Source organism: Mobula hypostoma, chromosome 2 (genome assembly GCF_963921235.1).
Source record: "Mobula hypostoma chromosome 2, sMobHyp1.1, whole genome shotgun sequence".
NCBI classification, from domain to species: Eukaryota; Metazoa; Chordata; class Chondrichthyes; order Myliobatiformes; family Myliobatidae; genus Mobula; species Mobula hypostoma.
The window spans coordinates 118,940,690-118,963,277 of NC_086098.1; the positions used below are offsets into that span (position 1 = coordinate 118,940,690).

A 22,588-nucleotide genomic window follows, 5' to 3' on the forward strand; every position below is an offset into this window, starting at 1 on the left:
CTTGGGACAATCAAACACACATGTGCGAGTCGTTTAATTACTTCTCCTAAAGAGTCGCTTTGTTCGGGGATTAAGGGAGAGACCTTATCAGCAGAGCTGGCCAAAACAATAGCCTTCTCCCATCTGGTCGATACCATACCCATCTTTTCAAAATGGTTTTTTTCTCTTATCAGGGGGACCCTAGCTTCATTGATTTCCACGCTAACACCGACTAGGTTTGTTAGCATATCAAAAGCCTGTGACCGTCTCAGTTCACGTCAGTCATAATCAATAACATCCCTCCCCCTGGGCAGCCGGTAAACCTCTTTCATGATTCCACCAACTGTTTCCTCCAGCACTGCAAAATGTCCACCGGGGGGTACCTTGTGGGCCAGGTTAAAAATCTCATCCTCATAACTCTTTTGCACCACCCCCCATTCCTCATCTGCGGGTACGGTACTTGGTTTCCCTTTCTTCCTTAGCACTTCCTCCTCCACACAATAGCCTACTGGTTCCCTTGTTAATTCTGTGTCAGAGGGAGCTGTCTCTGCCAAAACCATCAGCCCCTCGTCTCGCTCCTGCGCCTGCACAAATTCTTTCCTGGCTAATGCTACATCTGTCCCAACTCCCTCACTACCTCTTGTCTCACTACACTCCTTCTTTTCACTTTCTACCCCCTTCTCGTACAAGGCTGGCAGAAACGTCTCAGCTAAATTTACTACCGCGGTCCCGTGATGAACCTGTGAGTCCATGGGCGGGGCCTCAATGCTGGCAGGCTGACCTGTCAATCTCACTGCTTCGAACACGATTCCCCCGGCGAGGTCATTACCGAGCAAGACTTCCACGCCTTTCATCGGTAATTCGGACTTCACCCCGATCGTGACTAGTCCAGAGACCAGGTTGCTTTGTAAGTGTACCTGGTGCAAAGGGACTGTCTCTGTCCCTCCTCCAATACCTTTGACCTTGACCTCCCCAGTCTGGGTCTTTGAGCTAAACTCTAATACACTCTAATATTAGTGACTGACACGCTCCCGTGTCTCTCCAGATCCGCACTGGAACTGGTTTTAACCCCTCCTTCACCGACACCAATCCGGCCGAGATAAACCTCTCGCGCCCTTCCTGAACTTTGGCAGACCTGTCCTTCCCTAGCGGTTTGTTTACCAGCTCGATACAGCCAGTCAAAATCGTCGTTTTTCCTTTTCCCGTCTCCTTCTTTGGGGCAAAGCACCTGGACGCAAAGTGTCCGACTTTCCCGCAATTATAACAGACGACCCCAGGAGACTTCCTACCAGACTGCTTCCGGTCTACCTTATCCTTCTCACTAGTCCCTGGCTTACTTTCTGACTTTTCCGGCGGACTCTCCCCGCCGTCCTGACTACCCTTCTGGTAGCCTTTACTCGGGGCAAACTTCATTTTATGCGTCAATGCATACTCATCCGCTAACTTAGCAGTTGCGGCTAACGTGGCTGCCTCTTTCTCATCTAGGTAGGGTCTCATACCCTCAGGGACACAACCTTTAAACTGCTCAATCAGGATCAGCTGTAGCAGTCTGTCATAATCCCCCTCTACCCCCTGCGAGGCGCACCAACGCTCACAATATGTCTGCATCTCACGGGCAAACTCTAAATACGTGCGGTCCCACTGCTTCCTCGCATTCCGGAACCTCTGCCAGTATGCCTCCGGGACCAACTCATAAATCCTGAGGATGGCCTCTTTCACCACCTCGTACCTCTGGGCATCTTCCGCGGACAAAGCTGAGTAAGCTTCTTGGGCTTTCCCTTTCAGTACTCTCTGAAGCAAAACAACCCACTTATCCCTCGGCCAGTCCTGACTTATAGCCACTTTTTCGAAATGGAGAAAGTACCGATCCACGTCGGTATCGTCAAATGGGGGAACCAGCCTAACCTCCTGGGTCGCCCGGAACCCTCCACCTTGGTTCGGCACGGGCCCCTGCTCTGCCCTTATTTTTAACTTCTCCAGCTCGAATTCCCTTTCCCTCTGTTTCTCCTCTCGCTCCAGCTGTCTCTCTCTCTCTCTCTCTCCTGCCTTTCTAACTCTCCCTCCTGCCTTTCTAACTGTTTCTCTTTCTCCCGCCTTTCTAACTCTCTCTCTTTCTCCTGCCTTTCTAACTCTCTCTCTTTCTCCTGCCTTTCTAACTCTCTCTCTTTCTCCCGCCTTTCTAATTGCTTCTCTTCGTGTTCTAACTGCCGTACCCGAAACTCGTGCTCGAGTCTCAGTTTTTCAAGCTGCACCTGTACCGCGTCTCCAGCAGGTTTTTCAATAGACACCACCTCCAGCTCGCCTTGGGGAAACACACCTTTAGATACATAGTGCTCTACGATAGCTCTGTGTATCTCCTCTCTCCTCATTGTCGACTTCCCCTTAGCAAGATTCAACTGTTTGGCCACAGCTACCAATTCCGATTTCCTGGCATCCTCTAATGCCTTCAAGGTCGGCGCCTTTATAATTTCCTCAGCCTCCATTTCTGCTGTTTGCCTTTTCTTTCTTTCGGGAATTTTGACTCAATCAATTTACTCCGTCCCAAATTTAGCGTTCAAAATCGCGGACGAGAACCCCACTTATGTTACGTACCCCGTAACTGGGTTGCCAAACCAGCAGAAATGGATCACTCCATTGGAGTCTGGATTACTAGAACTAAGGAAGTTTTATTAAAGAAACAAGCAACACAGTACTCTAATCAAAAGGATAATGAATGCAACAGTTCAGCAATGATAAACACACATGTACACAGAATTCAGATAACAGGATTAATCAAGCTCTATCGTTGTCTAGGGGTAAATGACCTGTTTCAAAGTGACACAAAGTTCAGTTCGATTTAGTTCAGTTCAGTTCGCAGTAATCGCTGCCGTGGTGATGGACAGTGGGGGGAAGGAGAGAGAGAGCAAAAGGAATGAATATTCAAAAACGGCTTCCACACACAGACCTTCGCAGTCAGCTTTCGGGCGAGTCCTTCGTGATGTCATCTGAGGTCACCAACCGTGACCCCTCCATTTCCAGATACAATCGTTTCCCTGCGGTGAACCTGGCACCCAGGCAAGGGTGGACACACACCAGGTTCCCGCCGATCGTGCCTTTCCACCCTGTGCGTTTATGGCTCAGTACTTCCCACCGACTTGTGAGAGACGCACCGCTTCCAGGGTCTTGTTACCTCGGGTGTCATGTGTGTCCTGCCTTAGCGAACCTGTCCCTTTTTATCCCCCTGCTGGGGTATCGCCTGTCCATCACTTCAAACAGTTCAGGGTTCAAAGGGGGAGCTGCTCTTGACAGCTCTCCTTCCTTCATTAACATCTCCAAATGCTGCTCCATTGTTTTCCTTATCTCTTTCTCTCCTGAAGACAGGTGGCAGACCAACTGCTGATTCCACTGGTGCCAGCCCAGGCCAGCTACATCTTAATCTATGTGTATTCTTGTCACAATGGGAACTTCAAGTTGAAGCAGGGAGAGGTTAAAAGTGCCTGCAAATGTCCCTGCTAGCTGATCTACACAGGATCTAATGATACGGCCAAGGACACCGTCTGGGCTAGATGCTTTCTGCGGGTTCACTCTCTGGAAGACCGATCTTAGGCTCCAATGGTGATTGGGTTTGGGTGCATAGGAAACCGTCCAGAAACTTTATCAGTTTAACTGATGGATCACTGGATATGCAGTCATTGGTATAATTCTCAATGACTCGTGGCTTACTGATGATTTAGAGTAGGGGCTTTGAAGAAAACTGGTATAAGAACATTGCCTGCAGACTTGGTGTTCTAAAAAACAAAGCCTCAGGGAAAGGAAGGAGATTTTATGATGCCTAGATCTGGAAAATTAATATGCAAAGTAAGCCATGCTTATGAGAAATAATGATGAACATTTAGACTTAATAGAATGGTAACTGAGAAGGCAAAGGAATATTCTGAAGAAGATCAACTTAATTAAAAGATTGCTAGCTGATGGACTAAGATTGGTTCTAACAGGGTAAAGTAAAAGCACATGATACATATAAACAATGTTCTGGAAGGCCAATTTTCAAAGTGGGGGAAATGAGAGTCACATAGAGGACAAAGTGGGTTTGCGCAGCCATGATCTGGGGCTTAGCCTTCACAGCAGACATGGGGAAGGGAATGAGAAATATGGATGGTTTGAGAGTTTGAGGGATGGGATTGGGGGCAAATATTGGAAAGTCTTTGGTAGAGTCCAATGACAAATTAGCCATTGGGTTTTCTTTGCAAGGAAGATTATTTGCTCATTAATTGAAGTGGGCAATGTGTGAAAGTCCCCAGGAAGAGTTGGGTAAAGGGGGCCCAGATTTTGTGAGTTCCCAGCATCAAACTCTACCACCTAAATAAAACAGTAGCTTACTCATAACAGCTGTAAAAGCTGCTTTTACAAGATGAAAATTCTAGAAATTCTCTCTGGTTAGTTTGCTTCTCTGGGTAACTGGATGTTAGTTTCGTAGATCTATATTGGATCTAGAAAATATAATGAGGACTTCACAGTAATTTTTTTCCTAACAAATTATCTTGTATTGAAATGGATTTACACAGAGCACAAAAGCACAATGCCACTGTATGTGCTTGGTTTCTAGGTACCACTCCGATTCATCGTTGATGTACATATAGAAGATATGACCAGTTCTCAAAACAAAACTTGCCATTAATACTGACTGATTCCCTTACACTTGATCCTTAGAAGCACAGCAGGTTGTAAAATATAACTGTCAATATAAAGTTATCCAATATTTCATCTGCTTATTTGTTTTGCAATTCTGAATATCTTTTTACAGCATTATCAGGAGAAGAAGGAGGATCCTCCACTTGCTAGAAACATGCCTCCTTTAGCTGGAAAAATACTATGGGCAAGACAGCTCTTCCAACGTTTACACGAGCCCATTGACTATTTCTATGTAAGTAGATCCATTATCTAGTCTGTGCTTCCTTGGAATCATAGTCGTACAGCATGGAAACAGGTAGTGTGGCCCAACTTATCCATTCCAACCAAGTTGACAATGTACTGTATGCTTGTCTCATCTTTCTGCATTTGGCTCATATTCCTCTATCAGGATACTATATACTATATTAAAATAATACATTTATAGATGTATGGTGGAGAGCAATCTGACAGGCTTCAAAACAGCCTGATATGGAGGCTCAAATGCATTCAGCCTTCACTATCATGGGTATAACCCTCCCAACTATGGAGGGCACCTTCAAGAATTGTTGCATTAATAAGGCAGCATCCATCGGTGAGGACCCTCACCATCCAGGGCATACCCCCTTCTCATTACTACCATCAGGGAAGAAGAACATAAACCGGAAGACCCACACTCTGATTCAGAAAACCAGAAGACCCACACTCTGTTTCAGAAACAGGTTCTTCCATCCTGCCATCAGATTTCTGAATGGTCCATGAACACTACCTCATTCCTATCTTTACCATCTACTCTGACACCACCTTCTGAATGAAAATCTTGCCCGTCAGGTCTCCTTTAAATATTTCCCTTTTGATCTTGAACCATGTCCTCTAGTTATAGGCCTAAACTACTAAAAAAAGACTATCTACTCTGTCTGTGCCCCTTATTATTTTATAAACCTCTATAAGGTTACTCCTCATCCTGCTGTGCTCCAGTGAGAACAATACCAGATTATATAATTTCTTGTTGTAACTAAAGCCCTGTAATGCAGGTAACATCCTTGTGAATCTCTTCTGCATTCTTTCTGATGCTACCATACCCTTTCCATTGTGTGGAGGCCTAAACTGCACACATTATTCCAAGTGTAGTCTAACTAAAGTTCTGTACAATTGCAGAATGATGTTCTAATTGTATATTCAAACCCTTGCCAATGAAGTCACTCAAGCTAATGACTTCTTCACTGCCCAATTGTGTCTCCACTTTCAGGAGTTACTTGCACCCCAAGGTCCCTCTATACTGTACATCAACATTTTTCAGGTCCTTGCTGTTTAGTGTGTATCTCTGACTAGCATTAGATGATCCAAGATGCATTACTTAACACTTGAACGGTTTAAATTCCATCTGTAGCTGCTTCACCCAATTTTCCTACTGATCTGTTTTTCTGTATCATTAAACACCCATCCTTACTGTCTATAATTTCACCAATCTTGGTATTATCACCACACTTACTTATCTGACCATAGATATTCTCAGCCAGATCATATATATGACAAACAGCAAAAGTACTACCACAGATCCTTGTGGTACAAACAAAGAGGGACTGTACATAAAATCTCAAAATATAGGGCTTTTGGACATGCCTCGCGGGTCAGGCTATACTAATAGAGAAAGAAAAGATGGATGACTTAAATCAGATATGACCAGTACTGATATAGTACAGGCCCTTCAGCTCTTCATTTGAAAATTAATCTTACCCTTTCCTCTTACATAGCCCTCCATTTTTCTATCATCCATATGCCTATTGAAGTGTTTCTTAAATGCCCCCAATGTATCTGCCTCTACCACCATCCCTGGCAGGGCATTCCATGCACTCACTACTCTCTGTGTAAAGTACCTACCATTGACATCTCCCCTACAACTTCCTCCAATCACTTTAAACTTATACCCCCTTGTATTAGCCATTTCTGTCCTGGGACAAAGTCTCTGGCTATCCACTCCATCTATACCTCTTATCATTTTGCACACCTCTATCAAGTTACCTCTGATCCTCTTTCACTTCAAAGAGATTTTCTCTATCTTTCTCAATCTGTTGAATAAACACTTCCTGGGCTTCCAGCTGGGTACATGTATCGATTGTAACCGATGTTTCAATGACAGACTCTGCCATCTTCATCAGGAAGGATACCTAGGCATGTCTAGTCTGGTGGTATATATACACCCAGTTGTCCATCCCTCCTGATTGGTTAGTCTTCAACCAATCAGGTAACCGCTATCCCAAATTGTTTACAATCAAATTCCATTTCTTACAGTGAGACCTTCATCTTTGTTAAAATTCTGTTTCTCCAGTTTTAGTTAAATGGCTTCCTTTACCAGGCTGTCCCAAAAGCCACTGGTGCAGCTAGTCAAACCTATGGCCATTGTGAATGCAATGTTCTGTTACTGCTGATTTCTCTGGGTAACCTAAATGGATTCACCTCCTGTGCTTCATGTTGCGGGATTTTCACAGTGTTCCCAACTGGCCTATTATATGCTGTTGCATATTCATAGGGAATCCTGTAAATGCCAACCATCCTGAGTCCCAGGTCATCTTTGACCCGTAAAAGCTGGGATTTGAGCTTTCTTATGGGTAAGTGGATGGTATTAATTTGGTATTTCTTCAGGATCCTGGTGATTCTTACAGAAACTATGGAAATATAGGGAAGACGGGCAGTAGCGATGGGTTCCTCCTCATTGTTACAGTGCCTATAAAAGAAATACTACCCCCCCCCCCGGAAGTTTTGATGTTTTATTGTTTTACAATATTGAATCTCAGTAGACTTAATTCGATTTTTTTTTACACTGATCAACAGAAAACAAATCTCTACAAAGTGATCTAAATTAATTACACATATAAAACACAAAATAATTGATTGCATAAGTATTCACCCTCTTCAAGTCAGTATTTAGTAGATGCACCTTTGGCAGCAATAACAGCCTTGAGTCTGTGGGGATAGGTCTCCATCAGCTTTGCACATCTGGACTGCAATTTTTCTCCATTCTTCTTTACAAAACTGCTCAAGCTCTTGTCAGATTGCATGGGGATCGTGAGTGAACAACCCTTTTCAAGTCCAGCCACAGATACTCAATTGGATTGAGGTCTGAACTCTGACTTGGCCACTCCAAGACATTAACTTGTTGTTTTTAAGCCATTCTTATGTAGCTTTGCCTTATGCTTGGGGTCATTGACTTGCTGGAAAATAAATCTTCTCCCAAGTCTCAGTTCTCTTGCAGACTGCATCAGGGTTTCCTCCAGGATTTCCATGTATTTTGCTGCATTCATTTTACCCTCTAACTTCACAAGCCTTCCAGGACCTGCTGCAGTAGAAACATCTCCATAGCATGATGCAACCATCACTATGCTTCACAGTAGGGATGGTGTGTTTTTGGTAGTGTGCATAGGGTTTAGTTTGATGGCCAAAAAGATCAATTTTTGTTTTATCAGTCCATAGAACCTTCTTCCAGCTGACTTTAGAGTCTCCCACATACCTTATGGCAAACTCTAGCCAAGATTTAATGTGAGTTATTTTTCAACAGTGGCTTTCTCTTTACCACTCTCCCATAAAGCTGCAACTGGTGAAGCACCCAGGCAACAGTTATTGTATACGCAGTGTCTCCCATCTCAGCCACTGAGGCTTGTAACTCCTCTTAGAGTTGTCATAGGTCTCTTGGTGGTTTCCCTCACTTCCCTTCTTGCACGGTCACTCAGTTTTTGAGAATGGTCTGCTCTAGGCAGATTTACAGCTGTGCCATATTCTTTCCATTTCTTGATGATTGACTGAACTGTACTCCAAGGGATATTCAGTGACTTGGAAATGTTCTTGTATTCATCTCCTGACTTGTGCTTTTCAATAACCTTTTCACGGAGTTGCTAGGAGTGTTCTTTTGTCTTCATGATGCAGTTTTTGCCAGGTTACTGACTCACCAGCAATCAGAACTTCCAGATACACGTGTATTTTTTATGACAATCAATTGAAACACCTTGACTGCACACAGGTGATCTCCATTTAACTAATTATGTGACTCTGAAACCAATTGGCTGCACCAGTGATGATTTGGTGTTTCATATTAAAGAGGGGTGAATACTTGTGCAACCAATTATTTTGTGTTTTGTATTTGTAATAAATTTAGATCACTTTTTGGAGATCTGATTTCACTTTGACACGCAAGAATCTTTTTCTGTTGATCAGTGTCAAAAAAGCCAAATTAAGTCCACTGTGATTTGATGTTGTAAAACAATAAAACATGAAAACTTCCAAGGGGGTGGGCGGGGTGAATACTTTTTATAGGCACTGTAGGTTCCCTGATTTTTACCTTGGTTCTTTTAAGGGCCTGATTGATTTCCTTCACCGTGTAGCCATTCGTGTGTAATCGTCTTATTGCTTCATGGAAACTCTCTGGATTCGAAAGAGCTCTCGCAAAGAGGAAAGAACTGCTTTACATTGGGAGGTGTGTTGGTGACTGATATTGTTGAGGTACAAGTCTGCGTGAGTGGGTTTCTGGTAGACGCCATGCCCGAGACTACTGTCTGGTTGCTGTTGTATTAGCTCTTTCACATTTACTGTAGTAACCTGGAGTATACTCTGTCTGGCCCTGAGATCTTATCTGTCCGAATGTTTTTCAAAAGTTCCAGCACATGCAATTTCTTCATGTTGATATGTTCAAGTATATCAGCCTGTTTTACACTGTCCTCACAGATGTCAAGATCCCTCTCACTGGTGAATAATGAAGCCAAGTATTCATTAAGGACCTCACCTACCTCCTCTGACTCCAGGCACATGTTTGCTCTACTATCCCTGATTGGTCCTTCCCTTAACCTGGTCATCCTCCTGTTCTCCACAAATGTATAGATTGCCTGGGTTTTTCCTGAATCTTACTCACCTAGGCTCCTTATGCCCCTTCCCAGCTCTGCTAGGTCCATTCTTCAGCTCCTTCCTGGCCATCTTGTAACTCTCTAGACTCCTGTCTGATCCTTGCTTCATAAACTGTAAATAAGTCTTTTTCTTCCTCTTGACCAGATGTTCCATTTCTCTTGTCAACCATGGTTCCTACACCCTACCTTAAAGGGACAAATCTGTTCAGAACTCCATGCAAGTGACACTGCTGAACCTCCCATCACAGCGCTAAGCAGTATTGCATCCGTATTGTACTGTCTCAGTACTTTCATATTTGTGTGCTGTAGCACTTTTTTATTCGCAGTTATTTTGTAAATAACACTATTCTTTGCATTTCTGGTCAGATGCTAAATGCATTTCATTGGCTTTGTATCTGTACTCGGCACAATGACAATAAAGTCGAATCGAATCTAATCTAATCTAAACAACTTTCACATTTCAGTTGTGCTTTTCCCTGAGTACATCTGTTTCCAATTTATGGTCCTGAGTGCCTGCCAAATAATTCCCCCTTCCCCACCCCACCCCCCATACTTTACCATACCTACTGCTCCCAGCCCTCTCTAAGGCTCCGGAGGCCAGGAAGTTGTGGTCACTGTCTCTGAAAAGCTCCCCTGTTGAGAGATCTGATGTTTACCTTGTTCATTGCTTGGTACCAGATCCAGTGTGGCCTCTCCTCTAGTCAGTCTGTCTACATTCTCATAGAGTCAAAGAAAAGTACAGCACAGAAACAGGCCCTTCGGCCCATCTAGTCTGTGCTGAGCTATTTAACCTGCCAACTCCCATTGATCTTCACTGGGACCATAGCCCTCCATACCCCTATCATCCATGTACCTATCCAAATTTCTCTGAAACATTGAAATTGAGCTTATATGCAACACTTGTGCTGGTAGCTCATTCCACACTCTCACGACCCTCTAGTGAAGAAGGTTCCCCTCATGTTCTTCTTAAACTTTTCACCTTTCACCCTTAACTCATGACCTCTAATTGTAGAACCACCTAACCTCAGTGGGAAAAGCCTGCTTGCATCTACCCTGTCTATACCCCTCATAATTTTGTATACCTCCATCAGATCCACATAACTCAGACCTGGCAACATCCTTGTAAATTTTCTCTGGACTCTTTCAACCTTATTTATATCTTTCCTGAGGATAGGTGACCAAAACTGTGCACAATACTCCAAGTTAGGTCTCATCAATGTCTTGTACAACTTTAACATAACATCCCATCTCCTGTACTCAGTACATCTCTCTCTCTCTCCCTGGGACTGCCTTCCCCAGTCCCACTGTCAAGTGCAGACTGAGAAAACATAGTCTTTGTTAGAGTGACCACGATGGTCTGGTCCGGCTCGGCAGGTATCTTTAATCTGCCCGCGCTCTTACCTGTTCTTGTTATTTCACAGAACCTGCATCACTGCAGATGACCACTGCAGGCTATGGCATACACTGCAATCATCTTCCTACCCCATGCCAATTTCATTATCATTTTCAATGCTTAGACGCTGTACATATTAACAACATTTTTTACATTAGATTCATGGACATGACAACAGATATCGTAATTATTTCCCCATGCCAGTAACGTTCTTTGAAAATAAGCTATTTTATAAAACCTTGTGAGAATGCAGCTGTGTACTTGAGCAAAGCTGACATGACTTTGGAGAATTAGATATCTCTCGGTCCCATCTGTTGGGATTCATTTGATCTTGTGATTGTAACATGTAAACTTTGTGTGGAATATATTTTTAATGAATAACTTTAACCATGAGTGGTAATAAAGATGAGAGAATGCTCACCTGGTTGTTTGCAGCAAGTCTGGTTATATCCTCTGGGATAAGGGGCCCTTGGTGACTAACAATCAACAACAACCCAACTATATGAAGCTGAGGAAAGGGAAGAGATGGAAGGCTCTGGTCACCCGCCTCTTGGAAGTGCATACCCCAATTTCACCGAGCCCCAGTCCCACATGTTGTCCTAAAGGAGACAGGGCCAGTACACATTGTCCCATTGGACCACAAGGAGTGGTCCTCTGCCACAAGGAGTTTCCTCTGACCTACTCAATCAAAACAATTCGTACCCTATTGTAAATCACCCCTTAACTTCCTCTTCTTTTTGTGAAGAGCCTGCCATAGAGTATTGTAATGGGCCCTTCAGCCCATCTAGTCAATGTTGACCCAGTGCCCAGTAAACTAGTCCCAATTGCTTGCATTTGGCCCATATCCCTTTAAACCCACTCCAATCTGTGTATTTATCCAAATGTACTTTTAATATTGTCATTATACTCTGGCAGTTTCTACATGCATATAGAGTCAGGAATCCCTCCTGTGCACACCTTTCCAAAATCTGCCTGCTGATCTGTTCCTCAGTATCACCACTGCTACTGGGGGGAGGGGGGGGGTCAAAAGAATTCTTCCAATAGAGTGATTGCTCCCTTTCTGTTTCTGAATTCCACCCACACTGACTCAGTCAGTCGACAATTCTTCCATGAAGACTTGTCTTTCTGTAGCTTTGATACTATCCCTGATTAGCAATGCCACTCCCACACCTCTTTTACCTCTCTCCCTCTTCCTTTTGAAACATCTAAACCGCAGAACGTTCAGCAGTCATTTCTGTCATTGTGACAGCCAAGTTTCTATAATGGCCACAGCATCATAGTTCCATGCTCTAAGTTCATCAGCCTTGTTCCTGATATTTCTTGCATTAAAATAGACACATCTCAAGCCATCCCACTGGCTGCAATTTTGCCATACCAACTGGCCATCCTTCCTCACAGACTCTCTACACAATGCATCCACCTGTATATCAACTGGCCATCCTCTGGCCTATCCCTCTGGTTCCCATTCTCCTGCCAAACTGGTTTAAACCCTCCCCAACAGCTCTAGCAAATCTGCCCACAAGGATATTGGAGCCCCTCATGTTCAGGTGTAACCTGTCCTTTTTGTACAGGTTATATCTCACTCCAATGATCCAATGAAAGCCTGCCTCCTGCACCAATTCCTCAGGCATACATTCATCTGCCAAATCATCTTATTCTTATCTCATTGGTGTGTGGCACAGACAGCAATCCAAAGATAACTACCCTTGAGGTTCTGCCTTCCAGCATCCAACCTAGTTTCCTATATTCTCTCATCCTTTTTCCTACCTATGTTGTTGGGACCAATATGTACTACAGCCTCTGGCTGCTCACTTTCCTCATTAGAATGCTGTGAACCTGATCTGAGATGACCCTGGCACCTGGGAGGCAACATATCATCCGAGTGCCTTTTCACATCCACAGAATTTTTTTCTGCTCCCCAAACTACTGAATCCCCTGTCAGTACTGCATTCCTTTTCTCCCCTTTCTGAGCCACAGAGTCAGACTCAGTGCCAGAGACTTGACACTGTGGCTTTCCCCTGGTGGGTCATTGCCACCCTGGCCCCTACAACAGTATCCAAAGTGGTAGACTAGTCATTGAGGGGATCAGCACTGTCTGCCTGTTCCCTTTACCTTACCTGATAGTCACCCAGCTACCTGCCTCCTGCAGCCTTAGGGAACGACTACTCTGTAGATTCTATCTGTCTCCTTCTGAGTCTCCCGTATGAGCATAGGTCATCCAGCTGCAGCTCCAGTTCCATAAGACCTCGGAGCAGAATTAGGCCATTCGGCCTGTCAAATCTGCTCTGCCATTTGATCATAGATGATTTATTTTTCCTCACAATCCTGTTCTCCTGCCTTCTCCCCATATCCTATGACCAGTATCACAGGGAAACATTTAAGAACAAGAAAATAGAAGCAGCGGCAACACCCCTAGTTCCTCAGGTCTGTTTCCCCAGTCAGTCTGATTGTGACCTCCATCCCTCCTGCCAGATTCCTCAGAGCCCTCAATCTCCCAAACATTCTGAAATTTTATCTACCACCACTTCTAATGAGGTGGAAAGAATATTGAGTGCAGGAATTTGGATGTCATGTTACAGCTTTGAAAGGTGTTGGTAAAGCCAAGTTTGGAGTACTGCATATTTTTGTGGTCACCCTACTGTTGGAAAAATATCATTCAACTGGAGAGGGTGTAAAAAGGATTTATGAGGCTGTTACCAGGACTAGAGGGCTGGATATAAAGGACTAGTACTTTTTCTCTGAAACGTAGCAGGCTGAGGGGTTTATAAAGTCGGGAGGGGCAATAGTTTTTTTCTCCAGTGTAGGGGAGTCCAAAACTAGAAGGCATATTTTTAAAGTAAGAGGGGGAAAAGTTTCAAAGGGCCCTGAGTGAAAACATTTTCACAGGAAAGGTGGTGAGTGTAAGGACCGAGTTACCAGAGGTAGTAGTGGAGGCAGGTACAATTTACAGATTTGATGTTGAAAAGGCATTTGGGCAGTTACATGAATAGGGAAGGTTTATTAACCGGTCTGTAAGGAGCTGCTGCTGCATGCACCTCACACAGATGTAGTTATCAGGGAGCTGAAGGTCTTCTAGAATTCCCACATCTGACATGAGGAACATCATTGACCCTGAACCCATTCTCACTACACTAGCCATTTACTAATAGACAAAGAAAGAAATTTAAGGATTTGGCCCATTGAGTCTGCTCCGCGATTTCATCTTGACTGATCCATTTTCCCTCTCAGCCCCAGTCTCCTGCCTTCTTCCTGTATCCCTTCATGTCCTGACTAATCAAGAATCTATCAGCGTCTGCCTTAACTATGCCCAATGACAATATAAGGCAAGTCCTCAGAAAACAGCTCCAGCCTATCTAGTCTTTCTGTGTAACTGACGTCCTCCAGTATGGGCAACATCCTTGTGAATCTTTTCTTCATCCTATTGGGCTTAATTACATGTTTCCATTTCATTTTGAATGGCAATCAAAACTGCAAACAATGTACTAAGTGTGGCCTCAGCAACGTCTTGTACAGCTATAAAGTAACACTCAACGCCCTGTTCAATGAGGCAAATGTAACATATGCTTTCTTCACCCAAAGTGTAACTATGTACTTGACCCCAGGGCTCTGTTCTATAACACTACCCACAGTCCTACTATATACCATGTATGTCTGCATTGGTTTAATTTCCCAAAATGCAAGACTTTGCATAAGTCTGAGTTAAATTCCATCTACCATTCCTTTACCCACACCCCCAGTTGCTGTAATCTCAACAGTCCATGACACCACCAATTCTGGTGCCATCTATAAACTTACTAATTATGCCACATTCATTCAAAGGTTTCAAAGGTACATTTACTATCAAAGAAATGTGTACAATATACATCCTGAAATGCTTTTTCTTCGCAACCATCCATGAAAACAGAGGAGTGCTCCCAAATAATGAATGACAGTTAAATGTAAGAACCCCAAAGTCCCCCCCAACTCCCCTCCCTCCTGTGCGTAAGCAGCAGCAAAGCAACAATCCCCCCTCCCCCCACCAGCAAAAAAAAGCATCGACACCCACCACTGAGCACTGATGCGTGCAGCAAAACAACAGCAAAGACACAGACTTGCAGTACCCCAAAGACTACTCGTTCACCTGGTATTCGACATACCACAGCCTCTCTCCTTAATAAGGGAGCAGGAGTTGTCTCCATTTCACAGCAAGAGGGGAGGCATAACAAACAAATCAATGAGCTAAGCTCTTAGGCCACATCCTTGGTGTGTCGAATAATGGCCAGTTGTGAAACCCTGAGAGCAGAAAGAACCGAAGTCAGCGTGCAACTCCAGGTCGGGGTCTTCAAAAGAACCCTGAAAGGGAAAAACAGAGATATTAAAGATGGAAATAGAGCTGTTTCCAAAGATGCAAGCGAAGGAGTGGCCATTTAGCGCCATCTTACCTAAGCTCTGCCCATGATTCACATCAAATCGTTAATACAAATGACAAATTAAAGGGGACCCCAGCATTGATCCCTGTGGCACACCAATGACTACAGGCCTCTAATCTGAATAACTACCCTCCACTACCTTCAATTGACTCCTTCCATGAAGGCAATTTTGTATCTAGTTGCTGGCTCACCCTTAATCCCTTCTGAATTTCAATTATTTTCATGTGTTATTTTCAGTTACATATACTAACTCGAATTCATGTCTAGCTCTATTATAAAAAAATGTTTTATTTAACAGAAAAATTCGGACATTCTTAAAAGCCCGCGGGGCAAGTCTACTGTGCGAAAATACAACAAAATTGCTTACGTTTTGGTAAAGTTTGAAATGCTGTATTATAAGGCTTGGAAGAAAGAAATTTTAACCATGCAGTATGGTAAGTGATTCATTTTCACAAAACTACAGTTATGTTCTGGTAGATTTTAGCATTGTAACTTTATGTAATAAATATTTTCTGGGAATTTGATGGTAAGTATACATTTTTTTGTATTAAGATTTATTTCCATTGCAGTAGTGAGAGATTGCTGTATTGTCAGAACTGTGTTTTAGATGAATAAAAAACAAAGATGCTGTCTCTTGGTGATATCTACTGTGGAGAAGCAGAGCAGTTATCCCCTGTGCCCTGGCTAATATTTGTCACTCAAAGCCATTAAATTAGATTCTGCAATGTTATTGGTTGTTTGTGGAACCTTGTTATATGAACCTGACCTGATGCAGGGTCATGACCCAAAATATTGACCATCCCTTTGCCTCCGCAGATGCTGGTTGACTTATTGTTTCTCCAGCAGTTTAGTTTTTGTTCCAGGTTCCAGCTTCAGCAGGTTCTCTTGTGTCTTCTTATTACACATGAATTGGCAACCTCATTTTCAGGATTGCAATGGTGACATCATCTGTCAAACCTATTAAGCATTTATGATCACCTCTCATTCTTCTATTATGAGAGCATAGGCCCAATCAGATTAATCTCCCTTCTAATGACAGAAGTTAACTTAGTGAACCTTTGAACTCCAATCCTAGCTTTAATATACTTGACACCATGGAATCACAATGGACATTTGGGCAAGTACCAAATGTCGCATTTAGGGAAGTTAAACTAGGACAGGAAATGGCAGGGCCTTGGTGAGCGATTTGGAACAGAAAGACCTGGAGGTACAAGTACATAGTTCCCTGAAAATGGTGACAACAGGGTGGCGAAGAATGTGTTTGGCACAGATGAGGAAAAGGATTCAGAAAATATTCACAAGGATGTTACTAGAATTGGAAGGGTTGAGTTACAAGGAGAGTGTGTATGCTGGGCCTTTTTTCTCAGGAGCATAGGAGGCTAAGGGGTGACCATACGGAGGCATTTAAAGCCATGAGTGGCACAGATAAGGTGAATGATCATAATCTTTTTCCTAGTGTAGGCGAGTTTGAAATGAGAGGCCATAGGTTTAAGTTAGAGGCGAAAATTTAGAACGGAACTGACTGGCAAGTTTTTTTTGCACAGAGGGTGGTAGATACATGGAAAGGGTTATCAGAGGAAATCGTAGAAGCAGGTACACGTGCTGACCCCTGCAATCATTAAGGTTGTGGATATTCTTGGACCTTCCGCCTCCCATTAGTTGTTTCTTAATGTGTTCAAAATAACATGGCCATTTGAAGTGAATTTACTTTGATATCTTGTATAAAAATCAATTCTGACTATAAGCATTCTTTCAGCAGTCCATATTTATTTGAGTAAGATATCACAACAGTTATATTAATTATCTGATGATTATAAACTAACCTTCCACACAGTGCTGCAAACACCTCTTTTGGTACGCGATCCAGAGACTGGAAAAATGAGTATGAACTTTGATCATAGAATTACTGAAGTTCTCCGAGAGGCTAAATGCATGTTAAAGATGGGCCTGGAAGTGCCAGAGATCGCTAAAAGGTTGCTGAAGAACGAGAATACATTGATAGCCAACTATAATTCTTTGGAGGCAAGTTATAGTTATGAAGTTACAGTTACAGAATTGTTACAGTACAGATGGCCATTTAGCTCTGCATCCATATTCGCTTCTAGTAGACCTCATGAGATTTGAAGTGTACATTGTAATTTCTACATATGCAGATATAATTGCTCACCAGTTTGATGTTGTTTTGAAAGAATGACAAAACCTTATAGCAGATGTTAACTTCATTGTAATTTAAACTGTGTTTCCATTAAACTCTACATTGTATGTAAGAAAGATTATCACTCTGGGCTCCTGCCATAAAGTCTTTGCATTCACTTCTCTTCAAGTAAGGTTTAAGTAGTGGAGCCTAAGAATCCTGGGTGGCACTTCTATATTTCCCAAATACCAGTTGCTGATCTAATTGGATGGTAATTCAGAGGGTTGGACCAAGAATCCAAAGATATCTGTTTAAGTTCTGTGACATTGGGTGGGAATTTAAATTTTTACATAAGGCTTAAGAGCTCAAGATAAAGAAGTGGGAGTGAGCCAATTTCTCCTTTGAACCTGCTCTGCCATCTATTAAGATTACAGTTGATTTTCCAATATCATACCATTTTTAGCACTGTCCTCATTTGATTTAAATAAGACAAAGCCTTTAAGAGCCTTCATAGCCCTTGTGGGGGGGAGGGGGAGAAGACGTTAAAGATTTACTACCCTCTGAATAAAAAAAGTTCTCATTTCAGTCTTAAATGTCCTGCCCCTGGTTTCAACACCTCAGTGAGGGGAACCATACTCCCTACATCTAGTCTTCAAGATCTTTCAGGATTTTATATGCTTCATGAGATCTGCTCTCATTTTTTTCTGAACTTGAAAGAATAGTCCCAGTCTATTTTGTATTGCATCAAATGGCAGTCCTAAAGTACTTTCAATGTGGCAAATGCATTCTTTCCGCGGCAAAGAGACCAAAACTGTACACAGTTGCTGTAGGTGCAATCTCAACAAGACCCTGTCCAATCTCTCACTATTTAATAAATACTCAGCTTTCCTGTTTTGTGCATCAGAATAGATAATGTCACATTTCATATTGTCCACTAACTCAGCCTGTTGTTATCCTCTTGAAGTCTCCTTACATCTTTCTCTCTATTCACAATTGTTTCTAGTATTATCAGCAAGCTTGTAAAAATGGCAGGTAGGTCCTCTCAGCCAAACCATTAATATAGATTGTGAGAAGATGAGGCTAAGGACCGATTTGTTGCAACCTCACTGATCATAGATTGCCATTCTGTGGAAACTGTTTAGTCCCACTACTTTGGATCTGATAATTATTTAAAATAATTTTGAATCGAACAGTTTGTGATTTATAAAGTGATTTGGATGAAAATGTAGATGAGCCTGTCGGTAATTTTGCAAACAATATAGAAATTGTTGGACTTGTGAATAGTGAGGAAGGTTATGAAGGGATACAGCAGGATATACCTAGGTTAGAAATATGACCAGAGAAGTGTGGATAGAGTTTAATTTGGATGTGTTGCACTATGGCATATGAAATCCAAGAAGAGATATACAGTAAAAGCATTTGGTGTACCATGAGCAGTTCTGGTTGCTGCGTTACAGGAAGAATGTGAAAATGCAAATGAACTTCATTCAGACAATGGCTGAATTAGAGGATGTTAGCTAAGGAAGTGTTGGACAAATTTGAATTGTATTCTCTGTGGTGTCATAGGCTGATGAAAGACTTGAAAGAAAGTTTGAAAAAAAAGTGATGAATAGATAGGGTAGATAGTCTGTAGAGTATTTTTCCCAGAGTGGAAATGTCAAATAGCTTTAAGGTGAGAGGGAGAACATTTAAAGGAGATGTGTGAGGTACATTATTTTACACATGATGCCTGGAATGCATTGTCAAGGTCCTGGTTGAAGCAGATGTGGTAGTGATGTTTAGAGGCATCTAGATAGGCACACGAATGAGCAGGAAATGTAGAGATGGTGGTCTTGTGCAGGCAAATGGGAATAGTACTATTTGGCCTTCTGTTAGGTGCAGACATAGTGGAGTCATGTGTTGTGCTGTTCTGTGTACTGACTCATCTCTTGTCATATTTTGTTGAGGTTAAAGAAGGGCTAACAGAATGGGAAATACATGACTGCCCTCATAATAAAGATACTTGGTGTTACTAACTGTTATGTATTAAGAGAGTGAAATCTCTTTCAATTAATAAGGATGTAGTGTTTGCAGCAAACAACTGCACATTCACTCTTCGACATTTTGTACAATTGTACAGTTTGACGAAAAGACATAGAATCTTATGCTCTTATTCTACTCTGTACAGTAGTTTTCCTGTATAGAAGGTCTAATTACTTTTTGAACAGTACACTGCTCTTCAAACTGAGATATTCAGTCAATGTCACCTGTTTCATACCGAGTACATAAATATTGAAGGCAATGGTAACCTCTGTAATAGCTACTTTGGTAAATCAGGTTGGAATGAGTGACATGCTGCCAGAAGACTCATGATCAGAAAGGGATCCTTCTTCATGTCTGTCTAGCTCTTCTCCTCTTGGTGGCTTCTCAGTTTTGTTGACTGTCAACAGATTTGTTTATTATTGTCACATGTACCAAGGTTTGTCTTGCACACTGTTCAGAAAGATTGATTCCTTACAATGGTGCATAGAGGTAGTACAAGGTAAAATAATAACAGAATCCAGACTAAAGCATTATAGTTTCAGAGAAGTGCAATGCAGGTCGACAATAAGGTACAAGGTCATAACAAGATAGGTTATGACGTCAAGGCTCTGTCGCACAAGGGAAAAGTGCAATAGTCTTATGCTCAGTGGCCACTTTATTAGGTACTTCCTCTACCTACTAAAGTGGCCATTGAGTGTATGTATGCTGCTGTAGCTCATCCACTTAAAGGTTCAACGTGTTGTGCATTCAGAGATGCTCCTCTGCACACCACTTTTGCAATATATGGTTATTGGAGTTACTGGCACCTTCCTGTCAGCTTGAACCAGTCTGGCCATTCCACTTTGATCCCCCTGTTTAACAAGGCACTTCACCCACAAAATTGCCGCTGTTTTTTTTTCATTTTTTTGTACTATTCTGTGTAAACTATAGAGACTTGTGAATGAAAATCTCAGGAGATCAATAGTTTCTGAGATATTCAAACCACCTCATCTGGCACCAACAATCATTCCACAGTCAAAGTCACTTAGATCACATTTCTTCCCCATTCTGATGTTTGGTCTGAGCAACAACTGAATCTCTTGACCGTGTCAGCTTTTATGCTTTGAATTGCTGCCACATGATTGGTTGATTAGATATTTGCATTAATGTGCAGGTGTACCTAATGACGTGGTTATTGAGTTTAGAATGGCAGGGTAGAAGCTGTCCCTGATGCTGGTGGTATATGTTTTCAGGCATTTGTATCTTCTGCCTGATGGGAGAGGGGGAAAAAAGAGAATGGCCCAGTTGGGTGGGGTCTTTGGTTATCCTGACAGCTTTACTAAAGCAGCAGGAAGTCCAGACAGAGTCCATGGAAGGGAGGCTGGTTTCCATGATGTGCTGAGCTGTGTCCACAATTGTCCACAATTCACTGTAGCTTCTTGCAATCATAGACAGGGCAGTTTTCATACCAAGCAATGATGCATCTGGATAGGTGCAACAATAAAAATATTGAGGGTCAAAGGGGATATGCCAAACTTCTTTAGCCTCCTGAGGAAGTAGAGGCACTGGTGAGTTTTCTTGGCCATGGAATCTTTTGTGGTTGGACCAGTACAGGCTATTTGCCCCTCGCCTTCAGCACCATTGGTGTAATCAGGAGCATGTGCACTGCCCCCTTCCTGAAGTCAATGACTAGTTGTTTCGTTTGCTGACAAATAGAATTAACAATGGTTCTATATTGTATTCTAAACCTCTCCATGTTTGGAGCTAGGTTAATCGTTGGGGAGAAGCAGCAAAGAAGTCTTTGGTGTAAAAAATTGAACTTTAAAGAGCCCTAGAATATTGTGTGGAAAACAATCAAAAAAGTTCACTAAAAGTGACAGCACTTCATATGCATATATTTATTCTGTTGATGTTTGCTCCATGTATGTCCTTCACCAAATATTATATTCACTTCACCAAGCCTGCCATTTTTGGATCCAGTTACAAAGAACTTTAAAGATAAGCATAGTGCACACCAGTTTCTAGATCTCCATCTTCAATCTAACCAGTGCCCTTCACTGCATTTTAATTTGGTATTGCTTTCCTGAAGGAAAAAAAATCTCCTTTTTTTGGAGATTGTAATAGCCACTTATCAGTTGATGTAATAGTCATGTCAGCTTCAGCATTGTTAGTCTAGTGAACTCAAATTAGAATTGATTTGTGATTTTTCTCTTTCAATTATATTTTTTATTCCAATAATCAGTACATTCTTCAAAAATTTGAGTATGTGTGTCAAGGAACTCCTCCTGAATTTTTGAAGTTGATTGCACCTAAAATTAAAAAGGTGAGTAATAAAACTGTATTACTAAAACGAATACAATTAGATTGATAGAACCTGTTATTTTATTATGTTCAAGATTTCTAGAATCTCCTGTGTCATTGTCTTTAGTATTTAATTAATAAGCGAGTTTGAGTAATTTAGCTTTACACCTAATTAGATTAAATTCATCCTCCAAAGTCAATAATCAACTCCTTGGTCTTGCTGACATTGAGTAAGAAGTTGTTGTTATGGCACCACTCAGCCAGATTTTCAATCTCCCTCCTATATGCTGATTCATCACTACCTTCGTTCGGTCCTATGACAGTACTGTTGTCAGCAAACTTGAATGTGGCATTGGAGCTGTGCTTAGTCACACAGTCATAAGTGTAAAACAAGTAGAGCAGAGGCCAAACACACAGCCTTGTGGTGCACCTGTGCTGACAGAGATCGTGGAGGGGATGTTGTTGCCATTCTGAGCTGACTGGGGTCTGCAAGTGAGGAAATCGAAGATTGAACTGCACAAGAATGTATTGAGGCCAAGAGCCTGAAGCTTATTCATTAGTTTTGAAAGGATGATAGTATTGAATGCTGAGCTGTAGTGGATAAAGAGCATCCTGATGTGTGCATCTTTGCTGTCCAGATGTTCCACGGTTGAGTGAAGAGTCAGTAAGATGGCATCTGCTGTGGACCTGTTGTTTCAGTAGGCAATTTGGAGTGGATCTAAGTCACCCCTCAGTCAGGAGTTCATATGTTTCATCCCCAACCTCTCGAAACACTTAATGATTATGGATGTAAGTCCTTCTGGACGATGGTCATTGAGGCAGGTTACTATGC

The 22,588-nt window shown here is 42.3% G+C and overlaps 1 protein-coding gene across 1 annotated transcript in view; it reads left to right on the forward strand.

Moving 5' to 3' along the window:
- The window catches only part of LOC134357434 (dynein axonemal heavy chain 8-like), a 141,086-nt gene that overhangs the window by 67,736 nt on the left and 50,762 nt on the right, over positions 1-22,588 (forward strand). The window contains exons 10-13 of the mRNA XM_063069014.1: positions 4,763-4,882; positions 15,619-15,754; positions 17,155-17,342; positions 21,698-21,778. Coding sequence (XP_062925084.1) covers positions 4,763-4,882; positions 15,619-15,754; positions 17,155-17,342; positions 21,698-21,778 — 525 coding nt within the window. The remainder of the gene's footprint in view (positions 1-4,762; positions 4,883-15,618; positions 15,755-17,154; positions 17,343-21,697; positions 21,779-22,588) is intronic.